This window comes from Leptodactylus fuscus, chromosome 3 (genome assembly GCF_031893055.1).
Source record: "Leptodactylus fuscus isolate aLepFus1 chromosome 3, aLepFus1.hap2, whole genome shotgun sequence".
NCBI lineage: Eukaryota > Metazoa > Chordata > Amphibia > Anura > Leptodactylidae > Leptodactylus > Leptodactylus fuscus.
The window spans coordinates 67,032,884-67,056,314 of record NC_134267.1 but is presented as its reverse complement, the minus strand read 5'-3'; the positions used below and the strand labels follow the sequence as shown (position 1 = coordinate 67,056,314).

The 23,431-nt window shown below is 40.6% G+C and overlaps 1 protein-coding gene across 1 annotated transcript in view; it reads left to right on the top strand.

The window, feature by feature from the left end:
• Window positions 1-23,431, top strand: part of WDR27 (WD repeat domain 27) — a 225,337-nt gene that overhangs the window by 53,600 nt on the left and 148,306 nt on the right. Inside the window, exons 16-18 of the mRNA XM_075267691.1 lie at window positions 58-147; window positions 18,386-18,507; window positions 19,915-20,048. Of these exons, the coding sequence (XP_075123792.1) occupies window positions 58-147; window positions 18,386-18,507; window positions 19,915-20,048 (346 nt within the window). The remainder of the gene's footprint in view (window positions 1-57; window positions 148-18,385; window positions 18,508-19,914; window positions 20,049-23,431) is intronic.

The following is a 23,431-nucleotide window of genomic DNA, read 5'->3' as shown; positions in this document are numbered from 1 at the left end:
TTGCTGTGTCATAAGGAAGCACGCTTTTAACGTTGTTTTTTTTAATGTTTTGTATAGGGGACGCAGTGAAGCTTGCGTGTGGATTAGCTGACAAATCTTTATTGGTGTTTAATTCTACATTCATTGGGGAGCCAGCTATTTTTACAGGTACTTTCACAACACATACTGGGATGTTCTGTACTGTACTAATAAAACAATACACGATCAGACAGGATATGTAACACATAAAAAAAATTTGTCTAAGACATCAATAAACCACTTTTTGTGAAATACAGAAAATGTGTTTTCCAGAAACATACCGTAATTAGGAATTCCCAGACCTCAAAGGGGGCACTTCTTATTGTTATACACAGTGGGGGCGGATATATGAAAACTGCACTATAAGAAATAAAAGCTGTGCTCTGATAGGTTGCTATGGGAAACAACTTTTTTTTTCCTTTAAGAAACAGTTTTGTAAGCTTGCTCCAATATTTTTAATGTTCTTAGGAACATACAATTGTATATCCCCCTTTAAAGGGATTCTACCATTAAAAAACTTTTTTCTGTGGATAACACGTCGGAATAGCCTTTAGAAAGGCTATTCGTCTCCTACCTTTAGATGGGATCTCCACCGCGCCGTTCCTTAGTAATACCGTTTTTTACCGGTATGTAAATTAGTTCTCTGGCAGGGATGGGGGTGGGCCCAGGCGCTGAAAATGCGAGGGCGTCCCCACGGCTGCCAGAGAAAAGGATCCTGCGCCACCTTTATCTTCTGCTGGATCCTCCCCTTCTTTCTTCAGCAGCGTCACCTCTGTCGGCTCTTACACTAATAGAGCCGATTGTGCATGCGCGGCCATAGTTCCGAGGCTGCAATTGCGAGCATGTGCAGTTGGCTCTACTAGTGTAAGAGCCGACAGACGTGACGCTGCTGAAGAAAGAAGGGGAGGATCCAGCAGAAGATAGAGGCGGCGCAGGATCCTGTTCTCTGGCAGCCGTGGGGATGCCTTCGCATTTTCAGCGCTGGGGCCCGCCCCCATCGCTGCCAGAGAACTAATTTACATACCGGTAAAAAACGGTATTACTAAGGAACGGCGTGGCGGAGATCCCATCTAAAAGTAGGAGACAAATAGCCTTTCTAAAGGCTATTCCGACGTGTTATCCACAGAAAAAAGTTTTTTAATGGTAGAATCCCTTTAAATTTTACTTTTGTTAACTTATATTGTCCCTGCATACATTTTTTAAAAATATATGTGTTCTGTGAGGGGCGAACATGCTGTATAGGGATTGATCTTCCAAGCTGGGACTGACAGTTCTGTAGATTGCCATAAACTTTCAGAGGTTCACTAAAATTTCTTAATGTTCTTAGGAACATACAGTTGTATATCCCCCTTTAAAGTAAAGGGACAAACAGCAGCGAACAGTAAACAAGTGGGAACAGCCTGTACATCCCTGCCAGCATCACAGTGCACACATACATAATGCTATATATTGCCAATATAACAATGTGTATTGTCTGCCAGGGGTATGTCTCAGCCTGTCAGGAATTCTCACTTGGCCAGCATTACACATCTTTGTATCATCAGTACACAAAACTCTGTGTTACAGTTTGAGATGTGTATGGAAAGATCTGTGGCTGGCTGTTATGGCTCTTATGACGGAGAGACTGTGCCTAGGTTTTTTGTCCAGCTGTTATGAGTGGCAAGGGGTCTGTGCCTAGCTGTTTTGGGGATTATGTAGGCTGTTAAGGGGAAAACTGTGCGTGGGGGCTGTACCTACCTACTATTGGAGGGAGTGTTGTACTAACTATTTTATATTCTATCTGCCTAGCTATTATAAGGGGGCTATTACTGCTATTATGGGGTGACCTGTACCTAGCTATTATGGGGGGACTGCGTCTAGTTTGAGGGCCTGTTGCTGTTTTTAGCTACTATGGAGGGACTATTCCTTAGCTGTTATGAGTGGGCTAGGGCATTGCAATAAAAAGGGTGCATTTTGGATGCATCTGGTAATAAGATAAAAAAAAAAAATAGTATTAGATACTGTCCCCATAAAAATTAATCTCTCTTACTGTATATGTATAAAAAAAAGTCTACCTCGGCTGTATAGTTTGTATAGGTGAATAGGTCATAAAAATAACAAAACACTGTTTAGCTGGAAAACCATTTTAAGTAAAAATACATTATGTAAATCAGTTGATCGTAGCATGATCTTGTGGAAAATGTCATTAGTATAAAAAAAAAGAAAAATGCTGTTCGGGCCAGAAAATCCCTTTAAAGGGGTTCTACCACTAAACCAACATTTTTTCTAATTACCACGTCGGAATACCCTTAAGAAAGGCTATTCGTCTCCTACCTTGCTCAGTTGCCTCCGGCCCGCCGTTCCGTAGTAATACCGGCTTTTACCGATATGCAAATGAGTTGTCTCGCAGCAATGCGGGCGGGCCCCAGTGCTTAAACGGCAATGGGGGCTTCCCATTGCTGCCAGAGAACTGTCTCCAGCGACGCCTCCATCTTCAGCTGCATCCTCCCCTTCTCTCATCGTCTTCCGTCTGGGTCAACTCTGACGCCTGCGCAGTCGGCTCTACCAGTGAGACACAAGTAGAGCCGAGTGCGCATGCCAGCCGGTGGCCATTTTTGGGAGGCCGCTCTTGCTCCTGTAGTTCAATACAAAAAATGGCCGCCGGCATGCGCACTCGGCTCTACTGGTGTCTCACTGGCAGAGCCAACTGCGCAGGCGTTGCAGTTTGACCCAGACAGAAGACAGAAGAGGCGGTTGCAGCTGAAGATGGAGGCGTTGCTGGAGACAGTTCTCTGGCAGCAATGGGGACGCCCCCATTGCCGTTTGAGCTTTGGGGCCCGCCCCCATTGCTGCGAGAGAACTCATTTGCATACCAGTAAAAAACGGTATTTGTACGGAACGGCGGGCTGGAAGCGACTGAGCAAGGTAGGAGACGAATAGCCTTTCTTTTTTTTTCTTTTTTTTATGTAGCTTGTGAGCCTCACATAGAGCTCACAATGTACATTTTTCCCTATCAGTATGTCTTTTTTTTGGGATGGAAATCCATGCAATTTTCAGAATATAGTGTTGCATACTTGGGGGTGATAATGGATTGAGGTAGCCCTCCACTGGAAGTTATAATTACCACAGAAGAGAGTTATGAGGTCATGGGGAATGTTTAGGGGTAGTGCTTTAGTGTTTGAGGAGTTAATATTATAGCCTGAGAGGCCACTATAAACCCCCAGTACCCTCATTAAGTTGGGTTGGGTGATGGGAGGAGAGGTTAGGGTAAGAAGCACGTCATCCTTAAAGAGGGAAATCTCAAACCCTCTGTCCTGGACTCTGACACCTTTTATATCTGATTCCCGTTGAATTATTGCTGCGAACAGTTCAATGCAGAGAGCGACTATAAGGGGGAAAAGTGGGCAGCACTGTCTCGTTTCCTTATGGATGGGGAAGGAAGCTGAGAAGGAGTGAGGGAGCTCTATCACCGTCATGGGGAGGGAATAGAGGGCTCAAATTGCCGTAAGGAAGGTTCCTGAGAACCCAAAGCTCTCCAGTATGGTCAGCATGAATGACAAATCAAGGCGATTGAAGACCTTCTCAGCATCCAGACTCAAAAGCAGGGCAGGGGTGGAGTGATGTTTGACTACGTACATACTATACAGTTTGGCATAGCAAGATTGAAATCTTATGCAATGGCCTCTGGGTGATGCTGTAAACAGTCTCAAGAGTCACTCTTATTACTCAAGAGTCACATACAGTATGAGGTGTGGAGGCCTCGTGGTGGTTCCAGAGAGCCTTGGCCAACAGTGTAAGAGCCTTGTTACCTCTCTCAGTAGCATTGGTGAGTGTATAAGAGAAAGTGTTGTACATGATGGGTTTCCAAATTTCTGATATCAGTTTTGTCCGTCACCAATTTGCAGAGGACCCACAGAAACAAATAACATCTGCAAGGGGAACAACACATAAAAAGAGTCAAATATCAGGTTAAGGGCATAACTAAATCTCTTGCTATGGGACAATTATAAACAGCCAGTTCAGTATACTAGCAATGAAGAAACAATAGTAGTAAAGACAATAAACAGTGATGACCCCTATTGTTGGGAGAGTGACCCGGGAATCGGTCGTGGAGTGTCAATAGGTTACATAACTACTGAAGTAGTGTGGGAAAAGAGCTGAGTGAGCTCCACATCTCCCTGCACAACAATCTAGTAAAAAACAGCAGGGTAGAAACTCATGGACCAAAAGAAAGAAAAAGCAGGACAATATAAAAAGACACTGCGTACCAAAGAAATCTCCACCTGACAAGTCTCAGTTACTTCAAGGATGAAGGATTTGAAGTCTTGCTTTGTGGGCAGTTGTGAGAGGAAAGCCTATCTTTACAGTTGAGCTTGGAGAAAGCTCGAGGCAGAGTCCTGAGAGGCTAGTGCAGAGGGTGAGGAGACTAGCTTACCTCCCTCATGAAGAATAGGGCTTGTCTGCGCCAAGGGAACACTTGAGCCTCTTATCTTGTCTTGTCCCACCATAGGGTCCAGTGATGGAGGGGTAGCAGGGGCCAACAGTGGAGAGTGCCATTGTGGAGGGGAACCTTGGCCTGGGAGGAGGCTGGGGGTAGTTCAGAAGGATCAGCAGGAGGGTCAGGGCTAACAGTAGAGACAGCTGGAGATCGGGATCTCTGGTCACAATGCGACTCCTGGGAGGGGCTGTAGCACACGAAGGTGATGTTCCAGGCACTAAAAGAACCTGCAGATAGAGAAGCTCTGGAAATGGGCCAGGCCGACTTGGAGTGTGGCTAGAGGCGACAGCACCTGAGAGAGGAAATGCTGCGGGGAGCCAGCAGCATAGCAGACACATCCTAGTCCATGGAAGTTCAGGCAGCACTCCTTTTTTGCAACTTTAATGTGGCTGTTAAAGGGTTAATTGTGGAGGTGGGAGGCTTCCTTCTAAAGGGGTCCTATCATTCAGACGACATTTTTTTCTAAGTACCATGTCGGAATAGCTTTAAGAAAGGCTATTTTTCTCCCACCTTTTGTCGTCTTCTCCGCGCCGCTGTTGGCTTATAATCCTTAATAATAGCGGCAGTGGGATCGCGGCTGGGGCTCGGGCCTACTCACTGCCGGCCTCCGCGGCCTAAAGTATAAGGTGACGCGGGGTCGGCAGTGAGCAGGCCCGGGGACAAACAAACATTAAAGGGGTATTCCCATGTACATAATCATATCTATATTTGTAGTTAATTAAAAGTTAAACATTTTTGCAAATATAAGTAATTAAAAATTCTGCAGAGTTTTAAAGATTTTCTCTAACTTTCTTAATGGTGACAGTCTTTTATCTTGATCGGTTGCCAATGGATACGACCACCAATGCAGAAACTTTCTATGGTCTGGGACTTGTCAGGAACCCAGCTATGATCTTCTTATTGTAGCCGGGTTATCATGCAGGGACACTACATGTATCAGAAGATATCCCGGCCACAATAAGGAAAACATGGCTGATTTTCTGACCTTAGAAAGTTTCTGCATTGGTGGTCGTATCCATTGGCAACCGATCAAGACAACAGACTCTGCAGAATTTTTAATTACTTACATTTGCAAAAATGTTTAACTTTTAATCATCTGCAAATTAAAAAATAATTATGTAGATGGGAATACCCCTTTAAGTTCTCATACTTACCGATCTCGCTGCTGCTCCCACTACCGCCACTGTTCATCATCTCCCGCGGCTGCTGCTGCGTCTCAGCGTAGGGGGGCGTGATAACGCCACCTGTGCTGAGACGCAGTAAGACGTCATCGACATACGCCGGGTGCGGGCCTGAGCTAACGTGGCCACGTCACCTGGCGTGTGTTGTAGCCGAGAGAGGGGGCTGGGACTGGAGCGGAGGCCCGCTGCAGTGAGTCAGTACGGTCGAGTCAAGTACCGTATTGACTCGAGTGGTAATTTCACTGATCCGCAGTAAAAGACATCTGTGGGAAGCCGCTGGAACAGCGCTGCTGCCGATAGGTGGTCGGTGAGGCAGCGCTGTCTCCAGGGCCGCCTTAAGATGTTTCCAAGGCAGAGAAGATGCTCTGGAAACATCTTGGGGCGGTCCTGGAGGCAGCGCTGCCTCACCACTCACCTATCGCTGCTCCAGTGGCCTCCCACAGATGTCTTTCACTGCGGACCAGTCATGTGACATTTTCAATTACTGTATTGACGCGAGTATTAGATGAGGCACACTTTTTCAGCACAAGAACTATGTATATACGGGTAAGTTTTGAAACCTGCTCTGTTTTTTCCTTACATTATGGGGGGAATTTTGAAAGACTGTTACTTTCCAACACCAGTCTATATCTAGAGCATTGGAGTGGAGATGCACATATTGTATTAGGTTGTTTATGCCTCTTTATAAATTAGGTGGATCTTCTGCACTTTTTACAGCAGAAATTTATAACCACCTTCTCATGGTCTGCAAAGAGAAATCGTGTTAAATTAAAAAAAAAAAAAAAAAAAAAAGTGTTGTATACTCTTCACCACTAGGGGGTAGTAAATGAACACAAAGCATTTTTTGTTTTCTTTTTTTTAATTTACAACCTTTTTTTCCTAATTTATACAAACAAGCTATTGATACATGTTGCATACATTGAAGAAACTAGTGGATCAAAAGCTATAGTAGTGAAATCGATTGGGGGGGGGGGGGGTTGTGTGTGTGTGTGGACGGAATCCCCAAACCCAATTCAGGCGCAGGTGTGAACCTAGCCTGACTTAGTTTTGTTAATATCACTCATCCTGTATTTTCTCCTTCTATAGAAAACTACACGCCTTGTATTACCTTTTTCTAAGATTAAAAAGTAAAATTTTCAGGGTCCCCTTCTTTTCAGGTTTGTATACTCAGTATAATAGAAAATGGTAAAGTCATGATTTAGGTATCCAGTAAATTTATTGTCAACTTCATTTGGTAATTTCATTCAGCTATTAATACTATCCTAAAATATATATATTGTCAGTGTTTGGGGTTGCTAGGTGGGGTGGCATGGCATGGTCAGTGAAGGTCTTTGTTAAAGTCATCTAGCATGACACATTTCATAGACTAATAAAACAGAAACACTTAAAAGATATATTGTGGATAAAGCTAATAGGATGTCTTATTTGTAATTATTCTCTTTACACTATGTCAGGGTCTGGGGTTGCTAGGTGGTGTGGCATAGACACAAAAGTCCAGTTTCTTTAGTCCAAAACAAAAGTAGAGTTTATTTTCACTCAAAAAGGTAGTGCAGCAACAAAAGGAAACAATACAAACATAAATACCTGCCCGGCTAGGCTCTAACTAAACATAGAATAGGTTACTTCACCTAGAATAACAGAAATCAAAAGCCAGTTGAATCATTCAGCACACAGCTCCAAAAATATGACCTCTCTGTCAGCTCTCTAGCCAAGCTCTGCCCAAAGTCTGCTGCTGGAGCTGACTTCTTAAGCTTCCTTGATGAGCAGAGTCTCTACAGCTGAGTCGCTGACGGAACATCCCCAAAGTGTGGATTGGAGGGGGGTGGAATGACAGGTCCCACTACCAACTTACCTGCCATTCCTAAAAATTCAGCCCAATACTGAGCATTTACCAAAATACTCAGCAGACGAAAGTTGTCTGCTGAGAACAAAAACATTCCTGGAGTTTTCTCATCTCACCAACCTGAGTAGTCTGGGTGAGATGTACACCCCCTCCATTACCTGACCAGCCATCGGCTTAGAATATATATATTATTAAATGACCAGTGGGATAGTGGGCCCTGCTTAAAATCTAGAATCTATTCAGATAGTTTTGTGTTGGGAGTAATGTTATTGGAGGTTGTAGGCCTTCCTGAGAGCAGAGTGTTCAATGTTTTCTTGAAGCTTGTGAATGTGGAGGACAGTCATATGTGTCTTGGTTGCGAGTTCCAGAGAGTGGGAGATGCATGAGAGAAGTCTAGGAGGTGGTTGTGTGAAGAGCGGAGTAGGAGGTCTCAAGAGGATTGGAGGTTACACGTGGCTAGGTAGTGGACAGAGATGTATAGAGGGGACAGGATCTAAGTAGTTTTGTATGTCAAAGTTAACATTTTAAACTCTATTTAAACTCTATTTGTTGGGCGATAGGTAGCCAGTAAAAGGATTGGTAGAGTGGAGGGTCTGATGAAAAATGGGGGGTAGAGGTGGAGTGAGAGCGAGCCGCAGAATTTAAGATGGACTGGAGGGAAGTGAGAGCATTTGTTGGTTGGCCATGGAGAAGGTTGCTACAGTAGTCTAAGCGGGAGACTATGATGATTTTTTTTGTTTCAGGGGTGAGGAGTAGATTCGATGATTGTTCTTGAGTTAGAGGAGGCAGGAGGTGTTGAGGGCTTGGATGTGTGACTTGAAGGGTTATCCCAAGGAAATGGACTGTGGTAAGTGGGATACCATAAACTTTGATAGATGAGTCAAGTAGAGGAGCCATGTATGGTGAGGCAAAGATGATGAACTCCATGTTGAGTTTGAGGAAGTGGAAGAAAAGGAAAGAGGCTATGGCTTTGTAGACACTCTGAAACTCTGGACAAAAGAGCAGTAATGTCTGGTCTAGGGAGATATAATTGTGTATGCGTAGCAATTGTATTGAAAATGGTGGCCAAGGCCAATGGTGTAGATGGAGAACAGGAGGGGTCACAGGATAGAGCCTTGGGAAACCTACAGAAAGGAGATGTGGTGAGGAGGTGGTGTGTGAATGGTGAGGTCCGCTTGGTGAGGTATGAGGAGATCCAGGAGAGGGCCAAGTCGGGGATGCCAATGGATGAGAGAGCGCTTGTAACAAGAGGTGTCAAAGGTGGAGAAAAGGTCAAAGTGGAGGAGAACAGTAGTGCCGCTTGACTTTAGCAGTTAGTAGGGCATTTGTGACTTTGGTTAAGGCAGTTTCTGTGAAGTGATGGGGTTGGAAGTCTGAGTGTAGTTTGTTCTGGACCGCCCATAGACTATATACATCCGGACGGTCCCTCTTTTGTTCTGCAAAGACGTACTGGTACGTCTTCGCAGTTTTCAGCAGCTGCACGGAATTATGTAGCTGCTGAAATGGGGAGCTGGCTCTAACTACAGCCGGAGCTCCCCTAGAGAAGGCAGGGACAGTTTGAAGCTGTAGTGGATGGTGAGATATGGAGCCTGAAAGTCAACAGTTCAAACATTGCTACCCGCTTGTCAGTGTATGGTTAAACTTTATGCAAGAATTTGGCTTCAGTTTCATTTTTGTTATCCACCTTTCAATTATTTAAGCATATAATTTATTAGTAAGCCTTAAAATAGTAATTTCTAGCTGAAAACTAAACCACTTACAGCTGAACTAAATCCAAAAGTGGTAATTCTATTACACAATAAAATTGCCCTTATAATTTAACAATAGTAAGTGCAAAATAAATGTCATGGAACAGTGAGCTTTATGGGTCAGCTTTTCCTATAATTTGCAGCACTAAAACATTTGGCAGTTATTGCCATAAAATAAAGTGGACATTTCACTACTTCCATCAACTCCCAACTCTTTGCATCCTTCAATAGATGACTATCCACTGATTCTAGTACAATTGGAATTTTCTCACCATCCCAGCCCATCCCACCATTCCAGAGCATTCGTTTCTGATAGGTTTAGTACTAAATACTCCTAATTAGGCTCTCTACAGTCAGAGGGGTGGGTCGAGGGTGTCTACTTCAGCTCAGGAACACCCACTTGACAGTAGAGGAACTCATTAGCATATTGTGTGCTGAAAATAACTGCACCGATTGCTTGGGAACAGATGGGGCTAGAGTACAATTTTCATCTGTACTGGAATCTGTGAATCAGAACCCACTGTTAGTCAAGCAAGCAGTCCAGCTTACACGGTATAGATGGTCGAAAGTGTAGGAAACACCGGAAACAAAAAGTAAGGTCCATCACCCTGTATACCCTCACTTGAAAGAATTCCCAGAAGCCTCATCCATCCCAGAAGTTTCCAAAAATTCCTTTTAACTGCAAGGTTTCTGGAAAAGTTTCCTACAGATTAAAATGGTTAGTGGGTACATTCACTACCTGACATTGCTTTACTGTGGTAGCATCTGGGGTTATGGCAAACTCCGCCTACTGTATGTTTCTATCCTGCACATCATTTTTGGACAGTCTTGGACAGTAGGGTCCTTAATGTTTAAGACCATTTCAACTACCATGGGAAGAGTTACTGTTAAAATGGACATTAACCACTTCTGATTGCACTAGGAAGCAAGGGGGAAGGGAATACACAGCCCAAACAAAGTCCTTCTTAATAAATACACTCAAAGTATTACAATTCAAAATTCGTAATTTGCAATGTGAAATTCACACAATCAAGTGCTAAAGATGGAATGGCCTGTATGGATCACTCGAATAACGTCAGTCCAATATAGTGTGTACATCCAGACGCATTGATGTGTTCAGTTCACACTCACGGTTCAAAAGATAAGATCGGGTGCTCGGAAGATGAATCCCCGTTGACTCGGAGTGGTAAATACAAAAAATGTTGAATCCAGCATCCACGTTGAATAAAATAGAAAATCTTTATTTTTTCAATTTAAAAAAAACACTTCTGGACTGTCCATTGGATGTTTACGTTCAGATAGTGGTTTTCTTGTTCTGCACGTACCAGTATGTCCTTGCAGTTTTCAGCAGCTGCAGAAGCAGGGAGCTGACTATTATTATAGTTGGAGCTCTTCTACAGAAGGCAGGGATGCACCTCCCCTCTGAGCCCGGCGGTCACGTGATCCACCAGATATCAAAGACTTTTAGAGCTGCTGGTTCCTAGAGGACTCAGAACAGCTCAGCAGTCATGAACAAGAGGCTGTATTCCTCCTGTAACTGGGGCTAAATGTGTCAGCCCCAGTTACAGGGGAAATCAGCATCCCCCACCAAAGATCTAGTGTTCAGATGCCCATTGAAGTGAATGGGAAGCGCTCGTGTGTACGGCTCGGACTGAGCCGAGCGCTGGGCCCCTTCACACGGCAAGCCGTACACGCGAGAACTTTCCATTCACTTCAATGTGAGCGCTCGTAGAGTTAAAAGCAGCCCATTCATTTCAATGGGGAGCGCTCGTATGCCGGCTCCCATTGAAATGAATGGGATGTGCTTTATACGCGCTGATTCTGAACGTGTTTTAACGTTTAGAATCAGTCACCGTATCCGTAGTGTGAATGCACTCTAATGCAGAGGAAAAACTATTTTTAAATAAATTTTAAAGTTTTAATAAATTACACTTTTGTACCATTTAAAAAAAAAACACACACTTTTCTCTATGATTCGAACGGAAACCACACGGACCCCATTATAGTCTATGGGGTCTGCGTGTTTTCCCAGGTAACCGCTTTTCTATGCGTATAGATTTCTGTTTGGGGAGTCCCCAAGTGGACTCCCCGAATGGAATCCAGAATGCAGATATAAACCAGGCCTTATACTTATTTATTTTTACATTTTTGTTACTACAAAGTGGCATCAATCACACTCTTCTCTTCTGTCTTTGATTCAAAAAGGGTCACTTGACCTAAAACATCCATCAGCACTGTTGCTGTAGTGACCTAGGTACAGTGGGGCAATTTAACAAATTTGTTATTTTTTTTTATTTATTTATTTTTTTTTACATAAAATAGTGTCAAACAGTGTGCACAGTGAATGCTGTGTTTCTTCTATTTCTGGAATAGGACTGGTGCTGCACACGGCACCCAGAGGCTCTTAGAACAGATGATCTGTGCTGGTCTGAGTGTCCTGTGGACAGGTCTTCAGTATAAAAATTCAATTTGGGGCTGAAAAATCCCTTTAACGTTAATTGACTTTAAAAGTCTTTAACCCCTTCTCGTCAGAGGAATTTTTCAATTTTGATTTGGACTCCGTCTTCCAAACCCAACAACTTTTTTTTTTCCATTCACAGACCCATATGAAGGCTTAATGTTTCAGTTACAAATGGTTCTTCATAATGGTACCATTTATTATTCTGTACAATATACTGGGAAACCGTGCATTTATTCTATTTCCTTATGGTTTTCGTTTTACGGCTTTCACTCTGCAGCTAAAATGACATGCTACCTGTGTTCTATGTTTCGGTATCATTCCAGGAATACCAAATTTATATAGTTTTATTTACATTTTAAACTGTTAGCAAAGATCTAAACCTTTTTTCTTTTGTGAGGCCAGGTATACTTTTTAGTTATACTATTTTGGGGAATGTCTGTTGCTTTGACCACTTTTTAGTCAAAGTTTTATCAGGGGGAAACAGCGAAAAAAATGGCAGTTTAGCTCTTGATTATTTTTATCCCACTATAGCATTCACCGTACGGGTAATGTATTTTTATCATTTTGTAGACCGGGCGTTTTTGGGCACAGGGATACCCAGTGTGTATGAGTTTCACAGTATTTAACTGCCATACTTTTATCCAAGTACATGCCACCATGGGGTTACCCAGGGTTTTCCCTTGGAATGTTGAGGGACAGTGGGATTTCTCCAATTTGTCACCTGCTCCATCTACAGGAGCTGAGGTACCTGACTTTTGGGGAACTTAGGGAGAAGTACCAGCTCTCACCCCATAATTTTCTGTATTATGCCCAGGTAAAGGGATTTTTGGCTGCCCGCCTGAAGCCATGGTATGTCCCCCCCGAGTCTCATTCCTCGCTGTCATTCCTTTATCACCAACTGAGGGAGCATTCTGGTGACCCATTAAAAGACACGCTTTTCTCAAAATGAGCATCTACCTTTTGGTGATCCAACACTTCCTTCTTGGATCTGATACAGTTATGTTGACTGGTTATAACTGAGAGGTGGCACGAGTTTCATTTTAAGTTTATTCATTGAGCTATATATGGTTTTAATCTCCCACCTCATCCGGCAAGGCCTTATCTCTTGTCCCAAATGAGACAAGTTGGGCACACATCTACTTTATGGAGTTTGGACATGTCCACCCACCCAGAGTTACTCTAAAAGCTTGGGGGAGTTCATCTCTCAGAAATGGCAGCTCTCTATCCCTCTGATCCCTCAGCTGTTCCTCTTTCATGGTCACCCAGACAATCTGATTGTCCCTCAGATGATACACATGCTTATTTTTGTAGCCTTTAGAATTTTATTATCTTACTAAATCTTCTACCCCTTCTATCTTTGAAATGTTAGCTGAAATGAGATAATTTAGATAGACAGATTAGAACCAGAATGGATTAAGGAGAAGGGAGCAAAATCTTTTTTCAAGAAACGGGCAACTTTCTTTAGACATTTCCTAAGAGACAGTCTCTCCTTTCCACTTTACTTCCCGGTATCTGCTCCAGGAAATTTGGGGCAGTTGGAATTAGCCAGGTCATAAATGTATTCCTTTATCTTACAATAGGGACTTGGACCGGAGTCCATCCTTCTTTTTTTTTTTTTTTTTTTTTTTTTAAATTCCAGTTTTATCCCATGGAGCTTTTGGGAGGGAATGGGGGTATTTTTCCCTGTGTACTCTGTGATCTGTATATTCTGATTTTCCCTTGGATGTATTGTCTTTATGGCATTCCTTCTTTTTGTTTTGTTCTTTGTTATTTTCATTCACATTTTGAAAACCAATACAAGTGTTTCCTGAATACAACAGCCTCATATACTATGCCTCTGAAAAAAAAATCATACTGTGCCCCAAAAGTAGTTCCCACATTGCGACCCTGATTTAAAAAAAATGTCACAATGGTCTTGATTAATCTGGTAGCACCATACCTACCTCCGTCTTTATTTGTCAGGTGGTGCAGGTCATAACTTTGCTATGACGTCTCTTGGCATCACTTCCAAAAATCTTATGTTGCTGTTTCCTACCATTTGTCAGAGACAGTTGGAGAACTTGGAGAGAAGATAGAAGCAGAAGTGAGAATTACCCCCTCAGGGATTTTCTTCATGACCATGTGGTGCTCATATTATGTAACAAAAGCACATACTTCATTAAAAATATACAATATTTGAAACATTTTAATTAGCTACGAATTTTAGTAATTGTTTTTTAGTTTGCATTTTGATACTATCATTTGAAATTAATGAATAAATATCAAAAATGACTAAATAAAAATTTATATCTCTATATACACACACACACACACACACACACACACACACACACACACACACACACACACACTGCTCTGCATGAATGTGCACAGATTTACAGATTTATCAGATTATCTTTAGTTTCCTTTCATATTTAACACTTTCTATACCATAATGGAAAATACTTCCTCAAATTTGGTCCATTGCTTGCAAAAAAGTAATTTTCCTAACATATTCAAAGTCTTTGGAGCAAAGCTAAAGTTTAGACTACAAAATTCTTAGACCTGAGATAGAAAATAATTTCTTTACACAAGAAAGGTGAATGCTACAAGAAGATTAGCAAAGTTTTCTTATGTCAGAATATTATAGTAAAAGTGATATAAAATTTAACAGAGATGGAACTGTAACCATCTCACAGACATCTTTGCCTTCCGTGGAGGTTAACACCTAAACAGTAGCATCTTCTGATGGGAATGATTGAAGAAAATCATCATGCAAGTTCATTGCAGCTAGATAAAGCAGAAGAGAACAGAACTGGGGTGAGTTCTTCCCGTGTCACATTTCTGCATACTACAGGGGAATGATATGCCACATAGGAAGCCTCTACTAAAATCCATGGATCATAAAGCTCACCTACAGTTTGCCAGGACCCATGCTGAAAAAGATGAAGACTACTGGGACACTATAATCCGGAGTGATGAGACCAAGATAAATGTTCTTGGAACTGATGGCTTCAAAAGTGTAAAATGTTGCAATGGTGAGGAGTACAAAGAAAAATGCATGGTCCTAACAGTGAACTATGGTAGTGGCAGTGTCCTTACATGGGGCTGTATGAGTGGTGGTAGTGTAGGGGAAACTGCATTTCATTGAGGATATCATGAATTCACAGATGTTCTTCTCTATATTGAAAGAGAAGATTCTGCCATTACTCTCTTTAGAGACACGTTGAGCATAACTCTCCATCCAGCAACCAGGCTCTAAAAGAGGTTTTTCTTCAAGAATAGAAAAAGATAGATGTTACAATATGTTGCCATCTTTACATTACATGCATAGAAGACTTGGTGTTTTCATTAAAATCATTGAGGTCATACAAAATACTAGACGTATTAATTTTTACATAAACTAATTTGATTAACACTGTCGATTTTCTAAATTACAAGATATTTGCATTATTTCCCTTTACTTTGCCCATTGAGTAAAAATCCTCACTGTGCCCTAATGCGTGCTAATGTGCCCCATAAAGCACAAAGTTACTAGTATACCTCCTGATTAAATTTCTCATGCTGCGCTCCCACACTGTTTCCCCTGATTACACTCCCTCCCCACTTTGACCGTTTATCAAATTGTCTCTCACTATGCCTTTAATTAGCAAGAAGGAAAAAAAAAAAAAGCATCCACTTGACTTATGGCCTTCTCTTGCGGAGGCCCCATATACAGCTGAATTCCAAGAAGTGGGTGAGCTTGGAGATAGCAAGCTCCTAGTTTGTTACATAAAGCTAAAGCTTCTCATGCTTATTTGCCTAATATTCCAGTCGAAAATGAATCAACTAGCGGTTGTTCTCTTCTAGCGAGTAGCTTCATCTACCAGTTAGTCATAGAAAGCAGTTTTCTTTTACTTGTATCTTCAACTTAAGTTAACCTGTCTGATCACATCACAGATTCGTCCTCACGAGGCAAGGTGCACAGCACAGCCTCTGAACCACTGTGCCTCTGAATGTATATCCCAGACTTATTCAGTTGTCAGTCTAAACTGTAGCAAATCTCCGACTAACGTCTAGGAAAAACAAACATACTGTACTGTGTGGTCTAAATACTTTTTGTTAAATACAAGTACGTAGAAAAGCCTGGATTACTGCTCATTTTAATTGTTGAATCGGTCATCTTCCTGTTAAAAGAACACACTTTTGCCAAAATAAATTAAAAAAAAAAAGTAAACCCAAAAGAACAGACAAATACACACAAAGCCATAGTATAATATATTCAGGAGTATGTGAAAACATCCCTTGTTTACATTGCTGACTAACTCACATCAGCAAATCATGGTTAAACAAAAATGTGTATAACTCTTTTTAACCTTTCCATTCTAAACATGAACTTTTTTTATATACTATAAGGGGGCATTCACACGGAGTAAAGTGGCGCTGATTCTGCCATGATAACTTGTGGCAGAATCAGCGCTGATAAAAAGACTCCCATTGATTTCAATGTGTTCCACGTGGAAGACGGAACCCATTGAACTGCCAAATCTGGTAGAATCAGCACCACTTTACTCTATATGAATGCCCCCTAAAAAGGTTCAAAAACGAGTGAGACAGCTTCCGCTAGCAGTTTTCTCCCTGCACCCATACTTCATTATCGGGTCTGTCGAAGGTCAGGTGGACCGAAATAGGATCAGGAGTAAAATTTTATTGTATTCATCATCTGCGAGTGCTTGTTTTTATAGTGTTCGTTTTGCAGCCAATATGGCATTATTTAAATACATTTTAAAACATATATATAGGACAAAAATAGTGAATGGGGTGATACAACCAAACAGAACAATGAAGGCCCAAGATGGAATACTAATGGTTAATAATGAATAAATGACACTTGCATTACATATATATATGGATATGTATAACCTCCATGGTTTTTAAAGTGCATATATAACATACATAGTTTTTTAAAGTGCAAATATTCTGTGAAATAACATGATGCCAAGTAATAAATTACCTATGGGTGGACCTTCATGTAGTAAATATGCCAATATGGCATGTTACTTGTATTCTGTGAGTCGGTCTAAATATGGCAATATTAAAAAAAATAAAAATGTATTCTAGTTGCCATATACTGATACCTAGAACTTTTTATATATATATATATATATATATAATCTCTGTGTAGAGGGATTCATAAGGCAATTTTTTTGGTTGTACTTTTTATTTAGGCCATTTTGGGGAAAGTCTATTGTTTTAATCACTTTATTTCCAAACTTTTATGGGAGGCGAAACTAAAAAAAAGTTGATTTGGCTCTATTGATTTTTTTTTTTTTTTCCCTTGCTATGGTGTACACTGTATGGGAAAATTATGTGTTTGTAGATCAGGTGTCATGATGAATGTCTATTGCATAATGAGCGAGTACTATTCGAAATGGCAGTTTCAAATAGCACGCAGCCATAGCAATGAATGGAGCCGGCCGGCATGCAGATGGGGCCGGCGTCCTGCCGCTTAACCCCAAATTCACCACCACAATGGTGTCTCAGTCATGTTTGACTGAGATGTTGGGGTTAATACCTGAAATCAATGTGGGCTCTGAACATGGGCACTGCCACCGGGTTTCTACTATGTAATACAGTGGACACCCAGCGGCTATGACGGTCGCTTAACTCCTGAGCAGCTGCCATATTTAAATACTCAACATTTGCCATTACAGTACAGAAGATATCAGAAATGGAATAAAGAACTTTAAATGCCTCCAGAATTTCAACTTGAAGCTTAAGCTAAAAGCTTAAGTGTTTTATCTGTCTTCCTCCATTTGCCAGGTACTGCTGAATATGTCTCCTCATAGCTCATTGCCTAGGTTTCAGACCACTGATATTTAATAGCACTGATCAGGCTGGTGATGTCAGTCCCTGTTCCAGGCCAGTTCTGTTCTCTTCATTGTATTTGATAGTGAGTGGAGACTTCTGTCAGCTCTGTAATTTGCTTGTAGTTTCTGAGCACTGAGACGGGCTAGAACAATGGACTTGATAGGTATCTCTGCTATCCTTGTTTGTAAATCCAGAGGTTACAGTGTGAAATGTGGAACACAGCACGTTGTGTTTTTGACCCCCAGGATGTGGAGGGGAAAGGAGACGGTAGAGCAGGTGAAACCATTAGATCAGAACAACCCTGTAATTTCTGTACATAACGTTACGCTATGACTCAGGAACAGTTAATTCTTTTTGTTTTGTTCTTTCACCTCTTTGTGATTTTTGTATGTTTTAACATTAATATGGATTAAAAGTTATTTTTTATATTGGATGTTGGAGTGATGCCGATCTTTCACTTTTTCTACTGTAATTTCTGTGTTGCTGTTGAAAGCAGAGACCATGAGGAACCTTAGCGGTCTAAGGAAAGGACCCAGGTTACGTATGCGAGTTATGTTCTGTGTCCTTTCTTGAGTCCACTGATTGGCCTCAGTGGTCAGATGCAGTGGGGATTTCCATGGGACTGGACAGTGGTCTTGGGCTCCAGCAACAGTATTGATTGATTGATTGATTTTAACTATTTTTTATCTTCCCCAGCCTACAGAGAAAAAAAAACATATTTCCCTGAATAACCCCTTTAAGAAGTAATTTCACAGTCACCCTTGTGTACAGAAGACTTATATTTATACTTCATAATTACAATCTAACTATTGTACACTTTTCTCTTAGGCCATGATGGTGCTATAAATGGCTTTGGCTGGAGTTACGACAGGAATTGGTTGGTTTCTACGGCTGATGACCGAACACTGAGGATTTGGAATGTGAAAAATGCAAGTTCAGCATTAGTTCTGGTAATTTGTCTGCTTTTTATATTTATTTTAGTATGTTGAAGATTGTTGAGCTGGTTCATTACATATTTTTCTTAAAGATGATTCTCAACCAAAAAATACAGTTGGCTAAATATCAGTAAATTATAAGTAAAAGCAGCAGCTAAAGTTTGATCATTACTGTGATACTGGAATTTTCTGCTTTGATTCATTTGCTTATTACAAACTGAATGAGAAAAAAACTAACCAAAGCGACAATTTGTAATTGAGTTGCACTTTCTGTTGTTACTTTTGCAAAAATTGACACGCAAATAACATGAATTGTACACAGTAAGCCAGATATAAAGGGAGCTTTTTGTGTTGAAATTTAATTTCCTATTTACAGACAGCATATTAAAGGGGTTGTCCCATCTCAAGGATCCTATTTATACTGGTAGTTTATGTACATTGAAGACTTTTCCTAAATGTATTACTTTAGAAATGCTGCTTTGTTTGCCTGCTATGTGAACTTATTCCTCCCATTGTTTACACAGCGTTACCATAACCTCGGTCCTGTAGAACAAGTGACATCACTCACTGCTCTTGTTGGTAGGGCAATCAGGTCAGCAAATTGCAGTTTGCTGATAAAGCCGAGTCTGTTATCTCTCTATCAAAACACGCTGATAACACTAAGTCTGTTCTCTACAGGCATATGCATATTATTTGATCTGCATAAGTATTGTGGTCCTTCTCAGGCTCATTCAGCAAGAGGGGGGAGAAATACAGGAAGTGAGAAGAAGAGACTGCAGATGGTAAAACCCCTTTAACCCTTAAGTACTATCTTGGTGTCTATCATATACCACTATCATACACATATCATTATGATAGACACCATGATAGTACTTAAGGGTTAAAGAAGAAGACACCTTTTGAGCAATTTACAGCAAATAATGCAAACACAATTCTTAGGACTACACTTAGGCTACCATTTTACTTAAAATATATAGAAATCACTGTTTCATATAAATGTATTGAGTGACCTGAAAATTAAATGTGTTCTCCCACAAAGTAAAGTCTGCAGGACCTTTGTCCCACACCATGTTCAAACTGAGCGCAACCAGGATAGATGTGGGTGGGACTGGTGGCGGTTGGCACTCCCATTCACTTCTGTAGATAACGAAGTGTTGTACTTGCTATCTTTGGTGCTTCAATTGAAGTAAATTGGCACGCCAGAGGTAGCCGAGTGCTGTACTTTGGCTTTCTCTGGCACACCCTTTAGAATGAATGGAAGTGTCGACCACCACCATTCCTGCCCACATTCAGCTTCAGTTTGTCCTGTAGACTTTACTTTGTAGGAAAATCCCTTTAAGTTGCTAGCATTTTTTTTTTTTAATGGCTACTTTTCTAAAATCTTTTCATATCACCTTTAAAATTTTCTTTACTTCATTTCAGGGGAAAGAAACGTTCTCCAGACCACCACTTTTTCCTCAGTTTTATTATATGGATAAATTTATTTTGTTGTCATCTGGGGCTGAGATTCAGTTAATGAGATATTATCTGGACAACTGCAAAGATGAAATAAAAAGGTAACTGAACTTAAAATTAAAGTTCCATTATGGACACCTATCTCCTATCCACTCGACAGCGATTAAGTGTCAATTGCTTCTGGGACTATAATACCTGGCAGCGCCCGCAGCCTCAAGAAAGTGAATGGAGTAACGGTCACTCAGACGCACTGGCGCGCCAAACAAAATGAGGCCTTAGGGGGATTTTCGTTTGGACTCCTAATCGATGAGGACCCCATCATTGTATTCTTGTATTCTTAAATTTTACACAATGTCCAAACTTTTTTGCATTTCAAGTTATGCTTAAATGGCTTTGCCATTATGGACATCTATTCCCTGTCCTGTGGATAGGGGAAAAAGTGTCTGATCCAGGGGCCCGATTACTGGGTCCGTAGTGATCAGGAGGACGGTGACCCCACAGAAGGCAATGGAGCACTGGTCACACAAGTGCAGTGATATTACTTTCACAAGGAGGCCTGTAGGGGGATTTTAGTTCCCCCAAACCTACTGATCACTCAGGGACCTGGAAATCAGGCAGTTGGACACTTATTCCCTATACATAGGACAGGGGATAAATATCCATTATGGCACAATCCCTTTAAGTAAAATGCCAATTCCGAAAAAGTTTGGGCACTGTGTAAAATGTAAAGAAAAGAAGAATACAATGATTTGGAAATCTTATAAAATCATATTTTATAGAGAATAAAGCATAGAACACATAGAAGGTGATAGCAATTTTTCCATTCCATTTGCATTCTTGTTTCCCAAATCATTGCATTCTTGTTTTCTATACATTTTACAGTGTCCCAACTTTTTTGGAATTGGGGTTTTAGTTATTTAAGTTATAATTCTTCACTAGCTATCCCATCACTCGCTGGTCTGGGGAGTTTTATTTGCCTGGACACTCATTGATCCTTGATAGAAGGTGCAATAGTGCCCACAGATCAGTTGTTTGCAGTGACTGCTACACTTAGTAATCCTGTGGCCTCTTTCAAGTGTTGAATGGGTAAGAGCTGCAATAACAAACACATCTCTTATCCTGTTCCCGCTCCACACTGCTCTATTATTTTGCACTGAGCACATAGTTATTGCTCAGAACGTAATAGTACGGCACTTTCATACTGTAGGCACGGGAGCTGTGTTTGCAGCATGATTTCCTGGTCTCTGTTATATTACACAGCCGAGACCCAGGACTAGCTGCTGAAATTGGAAAATACTCCGACTCCAGTAGCTTAACCCAGTAGATGCCTTGATCATTACTGATCACAGCATTTGGGTGTTTCGGGGTCAAAATTGCCTCCACTCTCCATCAATCCTCAGTAATTAAAAAATAAAGTATAATAAATAATAAAAAACTGAAAAAAAAAACACTTTTTGCTTTTAAAAAATCCTCATAATTGTAAAAATAGAAAGTAGGCAAGAGTTATTTATCACCATTTGGTGAGTGCTGAAAAAAAAATACCACAATGCGAACGATACACTTTTTCACATTTAGTCTACACATGCATTTTTATCTTTTAAAAGTTTATATTCATGGATGCATTGTTTAAAAAAGACAAATAATTCACATGCTGGCATATGAAGATTTAGGTTAGGAAATACTGTTTTAATGCAATTGTAAATTGTTTAAATATATTCCAACAGTTGCAAGAAAGTTAACACATCTTAAATAATCTAAGATACAGGATTATTACAAATCTAGAGAATGGGCCCTGCCCTTCCTCTGAGCAAATACCTGGCATGCAATTTGGTTCATAATAATTTGGTTCATAATGTTCATAATATAAGAAAATGGTAAAATGTTTGCTTTAAATTTTTTTCCTTTCGTAACCATATTTTAGAAAACTATAAAAATAGTATTGAGGAACCTCGTAAGTAACGTATGCTAGACCCTTTTTTATTGGTTTTGAATTAGAATATATATTTTTTTTAATCAAAAAAGTGAGCTAGAGCAGATAGGTACAGTCAGAATAACCAATATTATCAACCATCTCTTACAATGACTAACATCCATTTAATTCCCTCACATAAATTAGAAAGAAACAATAAGGTCAGAGGAAAGAATTATTAAAGAAACAATAAAAGAGTGAATAATATGTAAATAACTTAAGATTCTGTAATCGGTAAACAACGTTAAGTTCATGGCTTGCTGGGTTTCTTTTTAATGTAGAAAATAAACTGAATGTTACTGCTTTGTGGGTTTGAATAATAGAAAAAAATCCAATACAAATATTTAGCAAATCCTGAAGTTTTGGATTTGAGTAGTCCCTTTTGGTTTAGGTTATCAAAAATTGCTTACCTCCATTTTTATTCTTGGTTGTAATTTGAACATTACATTGGCAAAGCAGTCGGAAGAGTCTAAGCCCAGAACATTTTTTAGTGTGACGAAAATGTTCTTTTCCGTGCACGCACGTGGAAAGACATGGTTTCTTAGCGCTTATTAGAACAAATAATCGTTTGTGGTCTATTTTGCCTATAAGAGCAGAAATTGATAATGATATTAAAATTGATTCAAACTGGATATAAGAACTGGTGTAGGATTTTCTTTTTTTTCTCTATTTGTTGTCACAACATGTTATGACTTACTATGTAATATATTGTGCTGTGTTGTGAAATGAACATATATGGTTGTTACACAATTTATAGTAATAATGCAGTCTATATGAAAATAGATTTGTAGAGGAATATGATACAGTTTGAGAAATGTATTTAGAACTGGTAATATGTACCGTATTTTTTGGACTATAAGACGCAAATTTGTGAAGAAAATGGGGGGTGCATCTTATATTCCGAATGTGGACTGTAAGAGGAGGGTGGAGGAGCGGAATTACAGCATCGCCACGCTCCTGCCGCCACTGGCTTCCTGTGGCGGTTCTGCGGGCCCCGGCACTTGTCCCGGCAGCCATAGCAACTGGGTCTCTGCTGTAACGCACAGCAGAGATGCCGGAGCTAATGCCCACGATCAGAGAAGCGGTCCCCACCAGCCCCATACCTTTAAATTTGCAGGTCAGCTCCTGCATGGCGAGGTCGCAGGAGCTGACCAGTTCCTGTAACAGCCGGGAAGCTCCCAGGCCTGTCATAGGAATATTACTATTGTGACTGATCTATAACCAGCTGCAATAGTAATGTACAGAATCTCCCATAGACTGCAATACACTTGTGTTGCAGTCTATGGGACTTGCAATCAAATAATTGCAGGTTCAAGTCCTGTCCTGCAAAAAAAAAAAAAAAAAAGTTCTAGCATGGCAAATTTGACAAAAAAAAATTAAGGTGAGGAACAAAGAAATTACGGTATGCTATATTTATGTTTATCAGATACATCTAAATACAGTACGGTTGCTCAATATTTGCAACTCCTGAACTAAGTTTCAGACTTATCTAGATATTTAGCTTTAGTGATTGAC